The sequence below is a fragment of the Sander vitreus genome, chromosome 20 (assembly GCF_031162955.1).
Source record: "Sander vitreus isolate 19-12246 chromosome 20, sanVit1, whole genome shotgun sequence".
Taxonomy (NCBI): Eukaryota; Metazoa; Chordata; class Actinopteri; order Perciformes; family Percidae; genus Sander; species Sander vitreus.
The window spans coordinates 19,063,843-19,080,736 of record NC_135874.1 but is presented as its reverse complement, the minus strand read 5'-3'; the positions used below and the strand labels follow the sequence as shown (position 1 = coordinate 19,080,736).

Genomic DNA, 16,894 nt, shown 5'->3' with positions numbered 1-16,894 from the left:
GGTGATGGCCCATATTACAGTTTCTGTCTTTTGATGCTTACATCTGAATAGGAGGTGCACCCGGTGCTCCAACTGACCTGGTGACATCAGAAGTGACTCACCAGTCCTTCAGAGCCACCTGGACCGCCCCTGAAGGCCCGGTGGAGAAGTACAGTGTGGAGTACATGACTTCGTCTGGACGCCCACAACAGGTATACCTGCCACATACAGTACAATGATGAAAAACGTCTCTACTTTCACTAATATAATCACACAAAAAATTGTAGCTCATCTTCCTGTGTGGGTGTTGAGGGGATGACCCACTGATTCTGAGACTAATGGGAAGCTCCATTTAAACTTCTCTTTCCAGCCTCCTGTTTGTGTTGGCCTCTCACTGTTTGGGTGTCTAATTACGTTACGATCTGACACAGGGCAAGGAAACAAAAACACACAGCCCTCAGTTTAGCGGATTAGAAAGCAAATAATGACTGTGAGTGATAGATTCATTGGCCAGCAGGGGCTTGGCTCCACATCAATGTGTGGAATAGATGCATTTGTGGTGTCTGAATCTAATTACATGTAGGAGATGTTTGTTTTTTGTCCAGCTCCCATGGTTTTGTTTAATAGTGAACATAGTGGATGAGGTTTTATTGTTGTTTATGGATCTGAAAGTGAAGCACATGCTGCTTGAGTTTTAGTCCAGTAAAAACTTGTCAGATGGATTTCTGGAGAGCTTTACAAAATACTTAAGTCAATCCAGTGAACACATATAGGTTTTGATTGTTGTGCTTCTAAATTGATTATGACACCTTACCACTGTACTATATGAGACTGCAAAATATATATTCACGCATGTATACATAAGGTATTGATCTAGAATATTTTCAGAAAGTATCTATAGACACTCGAACGAACGAATTAAAGCTTTGTATCAAAGACACTGCAAAAACAAATTCAAGACTCTTACAGATGACTCCTTTAGCTGCGATTTTCTAACTATCCCCTCTGTATTAGGTGTTTGTGGATGGCAGTGAAACCACAGTGGTTCTTCAGAGCCTCAACCCTCTGACAGAGTACCTGGTCAACGTCTACTCAGTGGTGGGAGAGGAGAGCAGCGAGCCTCTCAAAGGAACTGAGACCACACGTATGTCTTCTCTTTCTGGCTTTTTTTGGCTTACATCTAGGCCCGTCAATTTGATTTAAAGAGATCCACTTATAAAAAATCCATATAGGGTGAAAGATGTCAGTGCGAATGTAAACTACCTAAACTAAACTAACAAAAATCGTCTGACAGGCCTTTGATCATTAGTCGCAGATGTGACCATTTCCCACTTAAGGAAACCAAGATAAATGTGGGTGTCAAAGAACAGCAGTTTAAATTTCATCAGGTTTAGAGCACTCATGAACCTTCATCCTTTAGTCCTATGAACAGTAGTTTCCCTTTGAGTCAGACTCCATCGCTTTTATCTGGCTCAGCATAATGGCATAATAGAAATTGTATGCACTCAGTGACTGTGATTCCTGTGTTGTCTCCATTACTAAACGTTCAAAGGTAATATATATATATATATATATCTTAGTCTTGTTTATGAAACCATATGTGGCTGCAAAAAGATAGCAATAGTAAATCTTAATTGGATGTAAATTCAAAGGCAATTTACACGATTACACTGGGGTTCAAGCGCAATTTGGACTTATTTCTTTGTTTCTTTTAAGATGTTGTTAATTTCTTTACTGGTGTTCTTTCTAGAGTGGCAGCGATTTAATAGTGTTATATAGTATCTATAAAAGCACATGTAAAACAGCACTGATGTTGAGATGCACAGTGTGAATGGCGTACAAATAGGTCTGAGAAACTGTCTGCAATCAAATAAACATTTAAAAGAAGTTCTTTGAAGGTATCCCTGTTAGTGTAGCTGTATATTTGCTAAATTGAATATTTCCCTCAGTTTTACTGTGCCATGTGTTGCCTTTAACATCATTGCCTGGCTATCTAGTGCCCCTGACTGCCGTGAGGAGCATGGACATTTATGATGAGCAGACCACCACCATGCGGGTGAGATGGGAGGAGGCAGTGGGTGCTACTGGCTACATGCTGCTCTACAGCGCCATCAATGCCACTCAGCCCACCCTCGAGCAGGAGGTAAGAGACATCACCGGAACACTGAGAACACAGTGTGAGTGAATGAAAGGGCATACGGCCACTCAGCTGTGGATATAACAGATTTTGACTAGGAAAAAATGAACATATGCACGTTTATGGGTGTACACATGCTTGCACGCACTCATATTCACTGCACACACACAAACACACCTCTAAACACTGTAAGTGACCAAACACTTTAATCTGCTGTCAGCAGTTCTTGACAAAATACAGACGTCACACACTGAAATCACATAACAAAGCCACCAGTGTTTGCCTCACCATTCAGCACACAAGGCAAAAGGGAAAATACAGAGGAACATTGTTGGTCACAAAGGGCTGGGTGAACCATGAGCTCACTCTGCCAAGGGAACATCATCATTTGTTCATAAGGTGTCAAACCCAGTGGGTCGTAACCGGAATCGGCAGATGTGCCGCAACCAGAATATTTCTCCCACTCTTCTCATCCAAATATCTCTATCTAAGTCACTGAGGAATCTCTGTCATCCACTTCCCCTCTGACCCTATGTTGTTGGTTTGGTCTGGTCCTGTTGCAGATCAGAGTGGGAGGAGATACAACTGATGTCCAGCTGGTGAAGTTACTCCCAAACACGGCTTACTCACTCTCCCTCTTCGCCCTGCATGGAGAGTCAGCTAGTGAACCACTGACCAAGCAGGGAGTCACTCGTATGTACTGTGGGAACTGAATCATATGTTGATTTTTATTATGTAGCACATACAGTATTTCATGGAGCTGATATAGTGTGTTTAATGATTACATATGGCAGTAGGTTTATGGGGGCCATTGTGGACTCAACATTGTCTTTAAAAATGCTTAACTATAATCCTGAAACTAACACTAACCATCTGCCCCGTTTTCAGTGCCCCTGCCACCTGCGGGCAAACTGACAGTTCATGACGTCACCCACAGCACCATGAGGCTTATTTGGGATGCTGCTCCTGGTCTTGTTCGCAAGTACCTCGTCACCTACAAGCCTGAGGATGGAGATGCTAAAGAAGTGAGCTTGGTTCCAATCCTGCTTAGCTCTTCTTTTCCTACTAAAGCCATAGAATACATGTAAACGTAAAGTTGTTAGCAGACTATGCTTTTACTAGTCCTATACTCGCATGTTTTCCTTACGAACTTTTATTGCCTGTTGTCTGTTTGAACCATTAGCTTTGATGGTGATGAATTTATATAAATATTTTTCACTGATCCCTTTATGTTTTAGCTGAGACCACATAATGGAGATTGCAGCTGGTTGGATGGAGTTTAGGGAATGTTTTCGAGTCCAATGAAAAGATTATGAAAAATCAAAATATGTTTTTTGCGGGGGTTAAAGGGTGGATTGGACAGCTACTTTATGGTTGCATGTCCCCTTTTAGGAGTTCTTGGGCTACAGCAGCAGACTATGTGGTCTGCTTTTTGCTACTTCCTTAGCCATAAATCAGGTGGAGGTGATCCTCAAAGCTCCTCTGATGGAAACACACATGTGAAAGTGACTCATGGGCAGAGGATGCAAAAATTCACAGCGTAGGGAGGAAAAGCTTACGGCTCAGAAAGTAGCAGAATGTCATGTTTGACCTAATGGATTATGTGATAGAGCCCAACAAGTGACAGTATGCAACTCACAACACAGACCGCAAGCCATATTCCCTCTGCTATTCCAGAGAGGCAAGTACAGTGTCTTCTAAGACCTATAACTCAAATAATGTAAAAGATCAGACAAACATACATCAACTGTTCAAGTTAATGGGTGTTCAGAATGAATCCCTGAAATTTAATTTCTTGAAATTTAGCAAATAAAATGTAATAGGATCAAGAGCAGTGAAAGCGGTGTGGTGTTTCCTATAAGTATTCCAGGTGCGTTTTTTTTTGCATCTTTTTTGTTTTTGTTGCTTGTTTGTGGTGCGTCTTGTTTGTTCCCGTTCTCCTCTGGAAACAAGCACAGTTTCATACCTTCTGGTCAAATTTCCTACGTGTCTTATTAGGAGCACATTCCTTCTGTTGCCAGTGTTCCTGGAAACTTGTTCTGTGAACGGAATTAAAGTTTTGCAAGACTTGGCAAAACATGGCTGAAGAGAAAAACATCTAAAGTTATATGTACTTTCACAGATCATTATAAATATTTACATTAATGATTTTGTGTAATAATATTTAACAAGCGTGTTTGATTGTTCTACAGCTGGAAGTGGAAGGAAGTGTGACCACCAGACAATTGGACAACCTGATTTCACAGACTGAGTATGCCCTGACTGTTACTCCCATCTATGATGAGGGACCTGGTCAGCCGATGTTAGGAAATGCAATCACTGGTAATACTGAAAATTGTCATTATTATGACATTGTGGATAATGGGCACTGTCCCTGGGTTGATTCTACCTAACTTCTCTTCAACTATTCTTTAGATGTGGTTCCTGCCCCAAAGAACCTGCGATTCTCAGAAGTTACCCAGACCAGCTTCAGAGCCACCTGGGAGCACGGAGCTCCTGACGTGGCTATGTACCGCGTTGGCTGGACCAAGAAGGGAGATAGTAACTTCCAATATGTAAGAGAAAACCAGCTGTCCTAGATGTTTACATCCCTAATAATCCATGCAGGTATTTTTTGGACAAGTCCCACAGAAGTTCTTTGAAAAAGACCTCCAGTGGAGCCAGGCGGAACATCTAAAAAACTGACTTTTTGCACCAATCTAATTATAATCACTCTAATATGGATCTTGTGTTGCTTGCCTTTGGTTTTTATTGACTAGAATTTCCCTGAAGCACTTTTCCTCACACTGTGATTATGTTTTCCTCATCAGGCCATTCTGAACAGTGATGAGACAACCCACGTTCTGGAGAACTTGGAGCCAGACTCGCCCTATGATGTGTCTGTCACAGCAATCTATCCAGATGAATCAGAGAGCGAGGATCTCCTGGGCACTGAGAGGACATGTAAGATGCGCACCCCAGCAGCTCTGTGATAACAACTGAACAATCACTTTAGTTAACACTGTTTTGCTTCAGTTTCTTGATAGAACCTCTGTTGGATCTTTGAGTTAAAGCCTGACCAATGATTAACCTTTCGATTTTACCCATTGGAAATATGCTGAGTATGAATGTTGAGCAAAGGGTATGCCCATTGTGCCTTTCTATTTCTGCCTCTAGTGCCTATAGGGTCCACACACGATGGTAACAAACGTAAGTATATTTGTGGTAAAGCAAGAGGATGCTTTTTCTTTCAAGTGATGAAAGCATGTTATTATTTCAACCAGTCATCAGCACTTTTGTTCATTGACAACCATCATTACATCATCAAGCAAGGCCCTTAACCCATCCACCGCTCTAGTGGTGCTGTGATGCACCTGACACAGCTGATTTTATTACGTCTGTCTGTCCTCGTCTGTGTTTGTCCCATACCATTCATCCCATGGCTGTTCCTGAATCTGTCAGTCAAATGACAAATTAAATGGCTGAAGATAGATTTCAACCATGCATGCCTTGCAAAACAGGGACTTGAATCCTTGTTAAGAAGCCCATTCCATCATCCATCATCTATCCATCGCCTTCATCCATGCATTTATCAGTCCATCCATAATCATCCTTCCATCAATCCATTGCTGTTCACGAGAATCCATCCCTGCTTCAGAAAAGACAAAATCCCAGAGGAAGGATTGTCTTTTCTTCTTTAAAGCTGCAATCCTTGATACAAATCAGTTGGTAAAGCTGCTTTGTTTTACCATAAAGTGCATGTAAATTATAATAGACGTAAATGAACTAATATTTGATGAAAAATGAGCATTTCAAGACATTGAAGACAGAGTAGACATTTTAACATAAGCTGACCAATGTATCAAGGACGTGTGTCTTTAAACGATATTTTCAAGGAAATCCACTGGAAAAAGTGCTTTTACTACATATAATGGATATATATATTGACATGGTTGTAATTTCTATATGTGCATGTGCGTGCATTTTCCAGTACCTAATGGGCCTCCCACCAACTTGGTTGTGTTCAACGAAACCACCACTACTCTAAACGCTAGGTGGGATCCAGCTCCAGGCCGCGTCCAGAACTACAAGATCACTTACGTCCCCACAGCTGGGGGCAAGAGCCAGACTGTAAGTCACACAACAGACCAACGCACTGCTTCGTGTAGCTATCATGTTTATATAAAATGAACGTAGGACATATAGTATTAATTTATAAGGTTTATGTAGAATTTCTAAACACCAAAGAGCAGATTGAGGGTTTAGTAAAACAAGCATTTCTCAAAGGGAGATATGCTCTGGTAGTTTAATGGCAAAGGAGAAACACAAGTTATAATTTAAACTGAATAATCTGTAAAAAGAAATACAGCAGTGTCAGCAGTACTAGGCATTTAAATATTAGCTACTTACTCCTTAATCGTCTTATCCTTGCCTTCTTTACTGGTCTTCAGTCTAGACTTACTTAGCCAGGCAAACTGCCGTTCATGGCTCCTTGAGCTTTAACTCAATCACTGGATTTGCTTCTTCCTCCAGTGCGTATTTGGCTACTAGAAATATATGTGCACAGCTTAAACTCTGCCACTGCTATTGCATTATTTTAGTTTATCCTAAGACAAATCTCTTAATCTGTTGTTTAGATATGGCAGCATTAATGTGGACAAAACCCTTCCTAGTTTTTCTCAATATTTCCTGACACTGCAGACAGTCTCCCACTGGTCATGCATTTTTTGGCTGCCTTACTGAATGTGCAAAAGACTTTTTGGATGACAGTTGAATATTTTGATTTCAATTTGCTGTCAGACATTTTCTCTTTGCTTACATAAGCAAGACTTAAAAGCAAGTGTGCTAAATGGTGCTTATTGCACAAGCCCATACACCAGACTACAGACTAATAGGCACGCAGAAGCTGTGAAACAACCCCTTAAATCAATGTTAGATGTTCCAGACAACTGTGGTAAAATATATTTTATACACACTACTTGGCATTTATGGGTTGTGAGAAGTTGCTTAAGAGAGATCAAATTTAGACGTTGAAAAAAGTTGACACATGTTTAGGGCTGATAATTTAACAGCTCTATTATATGGGGTAGTTTGCTAGTTCACATGCAGTCTGTGCTATTTGGCCATCTGCAAGTTTTGTGTGTGTGTGTGTGTATGTTTGTGTAATGAGAGCGTATTGTGCCCATGGGTGTCTTATATTACAAAGTAGTTTGTGTGTTCTAAGTGCTGCACAAAGTTGCTGCGCTCACAAATCTGGCTATTGGTTTGCTGTTCTTTCACCTATTTTAATAAGGTCAGATGACATTCAACATGTGTCATACAGAGGTTTTGTGCAGAATTCAGCCACGACTCAGCTGGTGTTACGTAGGTCCTTGGTTGACCATTACTTTCCCTTTTAACACAAGGTGGAATGTTTTCCTCTTTAGTACTTTATATTGCCTGAGTGATATCTCACTGAAAGGTTGATGGAAAACTGGAAGCTAACAAGCTAGCATCAGCCAAGTTGTCTTGGTTCCCTGTCAGGATTTCAACAATAGCTAACCAAGAGAGTTTTGCATTATTTCATCTGGGACAACAAGTTTTCGGAAATGTCTGACACACATTTTGTACTTGTGTACAAGAAAACAACTCCAGTGCCAAATTATAAAACTTCCTTCTGTTTGTTTTCCTTTTTTTCTTTGCTGATAAAAGAAAAAATGATTCAGCCAGTTGGTCGAGAGACAGAGCTTTAAGTGATTAAAGAAATCCACAGAGGAGTAAAGATGACATAAATGCACAGGCGCCTACAATATCATACCCAAATCCACATGGAAACACACAGCCAGAGAAATGTAGTAAATTCATCACCAGTCACAACTGTTATGACAAGACATCCGACTGTTTCAGCCATCAGTGTACAGATTTACCTTGGCCAGTGTGCTGTGTATTAATCAAGTCCAAACAGACTCAGAACCATTCCTCCTCTGAAATGTTGACGGTCTTGTAGTTTTCAGGTAGATCAATTTAAGGCACCCATGGAGAGTTGTTAAACTCTTTAACCCATCCAATAAACAGATCAAATACCTTTTCCCTTAGTGTATACTGGAGTTGCTAAAGGCTATTGAAAGCTCTAGCAAAACAGATGCATTTTGTAGAAAATGCAGATGCATTTAAAAGAGAATGAAGAGCCTAGTTGCATTTTACTGTAACCAACTAAACTAGTAAACAATTGTTTGACTGGCTAAATTAATCACGTCTACAGGGCGCCTAGTAAGCTCACCTGGTAGAGCGTGCGCCCCATGTACAAAGGCTTTGTCCTCGCCGCAGCGGCCACGGGTTCAATTCAAGGCGACCCTTTGCTGCATGTCATTCCCACTCTCTTTCCCCTTTCGAGTCTAAGAATGGCAAAAAAACATTTGACAGCATCAGTGACAGCTTTAACAAAGTCATACGGATATAAAAAAAAAAGAAAGATATAAACCAAGGAAGCTAACATGTATTCTTCCCCAACTAGACCCAGATTGGAGGGAAGAAAACTACTGTCCTGCTTCCAAAGCTGACCCCTGACACTGAATACTCCATCACCGTGGTGGCGGTCTACGCCAAAGGACTCAGCATGGAACTGAACGGCCCTGGAAAGACCAGTGAGTTGTGCTTCTCTTTGGTTGCTCCCAAATGTCAAGTGAAAGCAATGGCACCTTATGATTAATACAGTTGTAGTAGCACACTCATGGAAATTCTCTCAGAGCATTACAGCTTACAGACACTGTTTGGGTATGACAGTTCAACTCTCATACTTTTATTTTACCCCAGAGCCTTTGGGCGGTGTTAGGAACCTGCGGGTCACTGACCCCACTACCAGCACCTTGAATGTCCTGTGGGAGGCTGCGGAGGGCAACGTGCGTCAGTATAGGATCTTCTATGTCCCTGCAGCTGGAGGAGAGGAAGAGATGGTAAGCTAGAAAATAGTTCTAGAGCATTAGACAATGTATAAATGTGCTTCTCTTCTATAATCACAATACGGTCATACCTGTAGGCCAGAGCACAACCTGATGTATGTCTTATTATACTTCTGCCCAGGTCCAGGTATCAGGCAGCACCTACAACACTGTGCTGAAGAACCTTCAGTCTGATACTGTCTACACAGCGACTGTGGTTCCGGTCTACTCCACTGGAGAGGGACAACGCATGTCTGAGAATGGCAAAACCTGTAAGCACTGCATGCATATAATCATTGGTGTCGGCCACAAGTTGCAATGGTGATCCATGTAGAAATATTTAGGAGCAGTGGTGACATCCTTGGAAGACAGCTTTCAGGGTTTATAATAGCCCATGCAGCCTGAGAAGAGGACCTTTGAGAAACTGCATGACGGCAGTGGGATTTCAAGAAATCCAATCATGTACATCCAGAATGAACTTACTGGCCTCAGTTGCTGGTTCGCTGTTACTGTGTGTTAGGAACATTCAAAGAGGCAGCCATTTATAATTGATTTGTTTCAGATCATCCAATTCTTTTCACAAGTTGTGAGCCAAGCCAAACCGATCAAATGCCATTTGGTTCTCAAGAGGTGAATTATTTTCACACTTAATTCACACCTTACATGTAAAATGTAACATGAGACATAACATAACATGACAGTATTAAGCTCAGTCAGCTTAGTTTGAAATTCATTGAAGAACACAGATTTTTCCATTTTTTCCAACAATTTCAAACCAACAATCTCTGCTGGGAATGATTCAGCATTTTGCGGGGTGATTGCGTAGGAAGGAATTGTTCCGGGTTGGCAGCATTATAATGGTGTATCCTCTCTTTACCGTAATATTGTCCATTTATAGGGTGGAATGAAGGGCAGTGGTAAGGGATAATGGTTAGGCTGGGTAATGGGGGAGGGGTTATATTGAGTAATTGGCTCTCCTTTGGGAAAAAGCAACAGAAACAGGGGTTAGAAATGAATGGAGAGCATTATATGTTTTATGGCTCGCAACTCACTTGGATAAGGTCATGCGCCATGCCTGCTACCGTTACCCCCATTTTCCCTTCTGAAGCAATGGTCCTTCATGTTCTGTGGCTTTTTTTCCTAGAAATGTTAACCAAACTCTTATACAGTATAGTATATCAGATCATACTGCTACAAAACCTTTTACAGCTTTGTTGCCTCTAACAAATGTATTGTCATCTCCATTCAAACTGCAGTGCCTTTATTTATTCTCCCCTTTTCATGCAGTTTAAGGAAGGATCTGCTCCTCACTATTTGAGCTAACTTTGCAAGCCGCTGACTGTTAATTGTGCCTTAAAGCTCAAAGCAGCTTTCTGGGCAACAGGCTTTGGTTTGTGTAACTTTAAAGTACGGAAGCTCACTCACTGCGTTTTTCCCCTGCATTTATGGGGTTTAATAGGCAGTGGCACAAAGCTTCTAAACATCTGCTTTGGTGTTTTAGAAGGCAAGCTTCACACAGGGCTGTGATACACCTTGTGTATCCTTTTCATTAACCTTCAGGGCACTGAAAGGAAGTGTCCTGTTGATAGCAGTATTGCTAAATAATGTCTTAAACTTGTCTCCGTTGGTTGCTGGCCAGTATTGTCCCATTTCATTGAAGTGTTCTCATGTAGATGGATTGTTCTGGCTGTTCAAAAACTAATCTAGACCATGTTGGGTTAAATGAGACAAAGGGAGAATGTGTGTGTAATTGATGGTTTTTGCATCAAATTTACTGAAATCTGTCCATTTCCCAATTATGATTACTTGACCTAAACAATCTGTTTTTTCTCCTCTTCCTTATGTCATCCCCTCTTGCAATCTATCTTCCCAATCTTTACAAACCACTTGATTTGCTGATCTTCAACCTCACCCTGCCATCACTCTTTCCTCTTTGTCTAACGTTCCTCTCATTAATCTTCTTTCCACTGTGTACTCTTTTTTTGCTTTACCTTAACCGTAATTCTCATCTAACCTTTCACTTCCTCATCTTTAACCACCATCTTGTGTCCAAACATTCCTGACTTGGCAGTGGAGCGTAGCCCCGTCAGGAACATCCAGGTTTTCAATCCTACTACCAACACTCTGAATGTTCGCTGGGAGGCTGCCACGGGCCCAGTCCAGCAGTACCGGGTGGTCTATGCTCCTCTGACTGGCGCCAGGCCCTCTGAGTCGGTGAGTTTTCATCCACTGTGTGGGAAGAAGTATAGTATGGCACATATGCATAAAAGACATTTACACCCATAACTATAACTACATTTGTATTGTCTTATCACAGCCCATCAGTCCTTAAATCATGCATTATACACACACAAACACTGAGGGTTTGATAAGAAAGAGAAGAATTAGAGCACACCAGGGTGGAGGTGTGAGCACATTGAAATATACCATAACACCAATTAAAATATCTATCTATCTACAAGTTTACTGTTTAACCAAATGTGATTAGGAATCAAAGTAGACTCATCCATTAGTCTCTTCACCAAATGGTCTATATGTGAGTGTTTGTACTGTATGCATGCATGTGTGCAGTTACTGCCTGCTGAGTTCTTCTCTTTTACGCGCTGCTAAAGATTTTAACCACGTCAGCGTTCATTAAATTGCAACTCCCGTTCTTGACACGATATGTGGCATCTAGCACCAGTGTGCCCACATTTTCAGGATTTCTGGGTAGCTAAAAAGAATCCACAAGCAACTTTTGAAGTATTACTTTGACATGGGGCCATTAGCTCTCTCCAGCATCTGCCAGAAAGATTGGACTATTGAGAACAGTTTATTTACTGAGATCCTAATAACATGGTCTTTGAAGAGTGAGGCATATTCCGGTTTATTGATAGAGAGGTGCACATTTATGGCAGGCTCAAGCCTTTTTCCATCACCGGAGCCAATGATGTGCAGCAATGTGGCCTTTTTCAGCTGCCACCATCAAATTTAACACCAGCTGGAGATTTGTAGCATGAATTACCAGCTCTACCGATGTCGCCTGTGATGATATTTTATATACGGAGAGTCTCAAGCACTTCAGTAATTTCAGACCAGGACAGATGGGAGCAGTCTGTGGACAACAGGATATTGTTGCATTCAAATGTGCCATGAAACGATTTTAAGCAGATTCTTCAACCCAGTTACTGGTCTAACACTCACATGGTGCTCTCTCATGTAACCCCCTTCACCACACACTTTGTCCATTTCCATCGCACACAAGTGTTCGTCCCTCCCCCCCTTCCTCACTCACTCACAGAGGTTATCACCAGCCCTCAAGGAGTGCTGACCTTACTCTGTCCAACGAAAACCCTTTTCACATCGAGGCCTCGATGAAGGAGGGTTGACTTGAAGTGTTCGAAAGGGTTAATCCACCTTGATTGACGTGGGGTGATTTCAATGGGATTTGCACACGCTATGCATTGCTCCCCGGTTGTGACCCAGGTCGTATCTGAATTGTCATGACCAGGGATCAACAGGTGTTGACTGACTTAGTTTGAATTGACGAAAGAAGGTTGAACACAGGTCAGATAACCCTGGTCCCACAGTGGCCATTGGTGTGAAAGAGATATAACTAACCCACAGAGAGTGGGGAGGAGGTGGCCCCTACAGTATATAATCAGCTGTTGTCAGTGTCAGACTAAATAGTGTTGCCAGCTGTCAAGATCAAAGGATTATTAGGCTCTTCCTTTCACTTAGTGTTGACATCAAGGGGCTGTTGAGTGTCAGAGGGAGTGTACGACACAAGCAGCTGTCAGGAGAGGGGAAAGGTCTTGTGCACCCCTACACAAATTGCTCAGGTTTCTTAGAAAATAAACACATTTGCTATTATCTTTGTTTTATTTTACTGATAGGTTTAGATCTTAAGTTTACACATACTGCACTGAAACGCTTCAAAAGTGTCTATTCCTGACATGCTCGGTTTCTCTATGCAGATTTTGGTACCAGGGACCACCACCATGGCCCTGCTGCAGCAGCTGCTCCCAGAGACAGATTACAATGTTGGAGTGGTTGCCCTGTATAGCGACGGCGAAGGACCCACTATCAGTAACAACGGAAAGACATGTAAGAACCCGGGCCAGTGTGTTTAAAGACCATCCTTGAGTAGAAAAAACAATCTAAGGACCTTATGTATCATGCTTTTTAGAGTGCAAGTATATATATATATATATATATATGTATTTCAGTGATCAACAATTAAATTTTTTTAGTACAAACCACAAACACTTTTTCACGTTTCTTCGCTCAGTGCCCCGCAGTGGCCCAAGGAACATGCGTGTATATGACCCCACCACCAGTACTCTCTCTGTGAGCTGGGAACATGCCGAAGGTCCTGTCACGCAATACCGCATCACCTATGCCCAGACCACAGGAGACCCCATCGAGGAATTTGTAAGCATGTTTATAATTCCACATAATTCCACTGTTGCTTATGGTTTAATAAATTCTGGCAATTATCCAATTTGTGCCTATAGTCCTAGGTGATAAACAACTCTTCTGAGTAATTAATTCAAATATATCCCTAATATGCTCTTGATTTGTTCTTGTATTAATCCTTTTATTTATGTGATATGTGATATGTCTTACAGACTGTAGTACCAGGAAACAGAAACAATGTGATTCTACAGAACCTGGATCCAGACACTCCTTATAACATCAGAGTGACTGCCTTGTATGCGGATGGAGCAGGAGGACAGCTGGAAGGAGATGGACGCACAGGTATGAACTATTTAATCAGTGCGTTCTATGTATTTCAACTAATGCAGAGATCATTTAAGGACCTGCAACTAAGCAAATTGACAGACAAGTATTAAAGATATCATGCAGTACTACACACACACATGTACACAGCAGAGTGAGGAATCCACAGCAGAAAATCTGTATAGACTGATCCAATGATTAGGATCCTTAACCATTGCACAAAAGAGGAGTGAAGTGAAATTCTTGACTTTTCATGAAGGCCAAACACACCAAGAGCCTTTGCCAGATAATAATTAACTGGCTGTGCTCCAGTGAGAGAGATCTCATGCTTCCAGTGCTGGCCAGTGTCTTCCTAATTTTGCCTTTCAAACAAAAGAGGCTCTATTACATATTGTAATGCCACTCTGCTCCTTGAGGCAGCTGCTTTTTTTTGTTTTTGTGATCTCTCTGATATGGTTGATTTATCATTACCTTGATCATGTTAAGATATTTCAACCATAATTTAAAAGTCATTATGAGCAATAAGCTATAATACAGTAATTACCCTGCTGACAATGTGGAACACACTGAAATTCCATCCCAATGCAATGAAAAGAAGCCTGTGTTGACTGTGCTGTCCAATCTTGTTTCCTACAGTGGGTATGCTCGGCCCCAGGAACCTTCTTGTTTCTGATGAATGGTACACCCGCTTCAGAGTGTCCTGGGACCCCGCCCCCTCCAGGGTTAATGGATACAAGATTATCTACCAGCCTGAAGGTATATGGACAGGTTGTTATGGGAATAAATATGTTAGTTACTGAGAAAATATGTTTTAATGGTTCATCAAGTAACATTTATAAAATCAGAGGGACTTTCTTTTTAATATAAACACATATGGAGACATTTTATGTTCATGTCTCCTTTCAGGCTCTGATGAGTCCTTGGAGGTGTTTGCTGGAGACGTGACCTCCCACCAACTGCATAACCTGAAACCTGGAACCACCTATGACCTGAAGGTGCTGGCACAGTACGACACAGGCCTCAGCGCGCCTCTAATTGGACAAGGCACCACATGTAAGCTGATGATGCTATTAATTATTAGTTGACAGGTTTATCTGCACAAAATTAAATGGATGATTCTAGTTTTAACTGCCAATTCATTATCTTGCAAATTGGTTTTGTGAAAGAATACAGCTATTAAGAATACTTAGAATACTAAGAATACCGCTTCCCTTTAGTGTACCTGAATGTGACAGACCTCACCACCTACAATGTTGGCTATGAGTCCTTCTGCATCCGATGGACCCCTCACAGAGCAGCCACCTCCTACAGACTCAAAGTCAATCCTATTGACAGTAAGTGTTTTACTCAATTACGCACTATAAAGGCCTTGTTGGCGTAGACTTTAAATTTGTTAGATTACTGCAACCTGAATCTGTCTCATCTGTATTCTCTTCTTTCTTTTTTTCCTCTCCGCTAGCCTCCAAGAGTGGAGCTCAGGAGATCACAGTCAGAGGCTCGGAGAGTAGTCACTGCTTTGATGGCTTGACCCCTGACTCTCTCTACGAAGCCACAGTGTACACCCAAACTCCCAACCTGGAGGGACCTGGAGTCAAAGTAAAGGAGAGGACATGTAAGATGACACCCTCTACGCCAGTTTAATGCTAATGTGTGAGAGGACAGTGCTGCTACATTATTAAGCCTATTGGTAAAAGCTACTGGAACCTCCAATTTATTTTACGTTATACAAATATGCCCCCCACCAGCCACAGTGTAGTATGACCATTCAAATGTTGTCCATGTGTTTCTGTTTTGTTCGTGCAGTGCCCAAACCAACAGAGGTGCCAACCGAGCCTCCCACCCCCCCTCCTCCAGCACCATTCCCCCCTGCACTAGATGGTGAGGGGAGCTTTAACATTTGCATCTGTGTGCTGAAACAATAATTCTTATGGTTTAGCTGACATTAAGGCTTTACATTAACATCATTTTACATGCGCCACAGTGTGCAAAGGTGCCAAGGCAGACCTGGTCTTCCTCATTGATGGTTCCTGGAGTATTGGAGATGATAGCTTCAACAAGGTCATCCAGTTTGTCAAGAGCATGACTGGAGCCTTTGATGTCATCAGCCCTGATGGCATGCAGGTCAGCATAAATCGTGGTGGTGCCTTTCATTATTATTTCTCTGTACAGACAAACTGACCTTATGCAATGTTTTGAAAAAGGTATTTTGTCATTATCACTCTCTTATCATTTTTTGTTTTCTTTGAACAGGTTTCATTTGTGCAGTTCAGTGATGATGCCAAGACAGAGTTCAAGCTGAACACCTACCACGACAAGGGCATAGTGATATCAGCTTTGCAGGCTGTGCGCTACAGAGGAGGCAACACCAAGACAGGTACACCACTGAGTGGCATTTTAGCAAACAAAGTGTTAAAAAGAAGATGAATTCTTCAGATTTGATGTTCTTTGTCCTCTCCCCTTCTTCTCATCCTCCTCCTTTATCCAGGCGTTGCTCTGAAGCATGTTTATGAGAAGGTGTTCACCTCAGACAGTGGCATGAGGAGGAACGTCCCGAAGGTGCTGGTGGTGGTAACAGATGGACGCTCCCAGGATGAAGTCAAGAAGAGTGCAGAAAAACTGCAGCATTCTGGTATGTGTGGCATTATTAATCATTGTAATTTTGATGTGCATTGTATGTACAGTCCATACTGTATGTAGGAGAGCTGTTTTGAATTATCCATTTTCAAGTTTGCTCCCAAACTTCGATTTCCTTCAACAGAGCCACAGTTTTATGGATGATTTAATACTGTAATTTAATAACCCCTGCACTGATAAAACTGCCCCTAGTTATTGGAAGCATAACAATTGTCTTTGTGTTTTTGCCCCCACAGGCTACAGTGTGTTTGTGGTTGGAGTGGCTGATGTGGACATGACAGAGTTGAGAATTATCGGCAGCAAGCCCAGTGAGAGACATGTGTTTGTGGTGGACGACTATGATGCTTTTGCCAAGATCCAGGACAACCTGATCACCTTCATCTGTGAAACAGCCACTTCCAGTAAGGCAGACATTAATATATCACAAAGCCACATTATAGTTAAGTAATTCTGAATTCCAGAATTCCATATTTTTGTATTCATTTATTTTTTTTACTTTTTTGTAACTACTTCTGTTGTGGTTGAT

At 41.7% G+C, this 16,894-nt stretch overlaps 1 protein-coding gene across 4 annotated transcripts in view; it reads left to right on the top strand.

Annotated features, from left to right (window-relative positions):
- col12a1a (collagen, type XII, alpha 1a) overlaps positions 1 to 16,894 on the top strand; it is a 56,521-nt gene that overhangs the window by 22,115 nt on the left and 17,512 nt on the right. For 3 of the 4 annotated variants that reach the window (XM_078276955.1, XM_078276958.1, XM_078276957.1), the window contains 26 exons: positions 52 to 191; positions 994 to 1,123; positions 1,977 to 2,122; positions 2,680 to 2,809; positions 3,005 to 3,141; positions 4,309 to 4,438; positions 4,532 to 4,671; positions 4,927 to 5,059; positions 5,273 to 5,305; positions 6,087 to 6,226; positions 8,589 to 8,718; positions 8,888 to 9,027; positions 9,155 to 9,284; positions 11,084 to 11,226; positions 12,969 to 13,098; positions 13,283 to 13,425; positions 13,623 to 13,752; positions 14,371 to 14,490; positions 14,641 to 14,787; positions 14,952 to 15,068; positions 15,194 to 15,346; positions 15,538 to 15,612; positions 15,716 to 15,855; positions 15,985 to 16,108; positions 16,220 to 16,363; positions 16,605 to 16,769. In XM_078276955.1, the coding sequence (XP_078133081.1) occupies positions 52 to 191; positions 994 to 1,123; positions 1,977 to 2,122; positions 2,680 to 2,809; positions 3,005 to 3,141; positions 4,309 to 4,438; positions 4,532 to 4,671; positions 4,927 to 5,059; positions 5,273 to 5,305; positions 6,087 to 6,226; positions 8,589 to 8,718; positions 8,888 to 9,027; positions 9,155 to 9,284; positions 11,084 to 11,226; positions 12,969 to 13,098; positions 13,283 to 13,425; positions 13,623 to 13,752; positions 14,371 to 14,490; positions 14,641 to 14,787; positions 14,952 to 15,068; positions 15,194 to 15,346; positions 15,538 to 15,612; positions 15,716 to 15,855; positions 15,985 to 16,108; positions 16,220 to 16,363; positions 16,605 to 16,769 (3,390 nt within the window). The remainder of the gene's footprint in view (positions 1 to 51; positions 192 to 993; positions 1,124 to 1,976; positions 2,123 to 2,679; positions 2,810 to 3,004; positions 3,142 to 4,308; positions 4,439 to 4,531; positions 4,672 to 4,926; positions 5,060 to 5,272; positions 5,306 to 6,086; positions 6,227 to 8,588; positions 8,719 to 8,887; positions 9,028 to 9,154; positions 9,285 to 11,083; positions 11,227 to 12,968; positions 13,099 to 13,282; positions 13,426 to 13,622; positions 13,753 to 14,370; positions 14,491 to 14,640; positions 14,788 to 14,951; positions 15,069 to 15,193; positions 15,347 to 15,537; positions 15,613 to 15,715; positions 15,856 to 15,984; positions 16,109 to 16,219; positions 16,364 to 16,604; positions 16,770 to 16,894) is intronic. The other variant, XM_078276956.1, reaches the window with a different exon arrangement.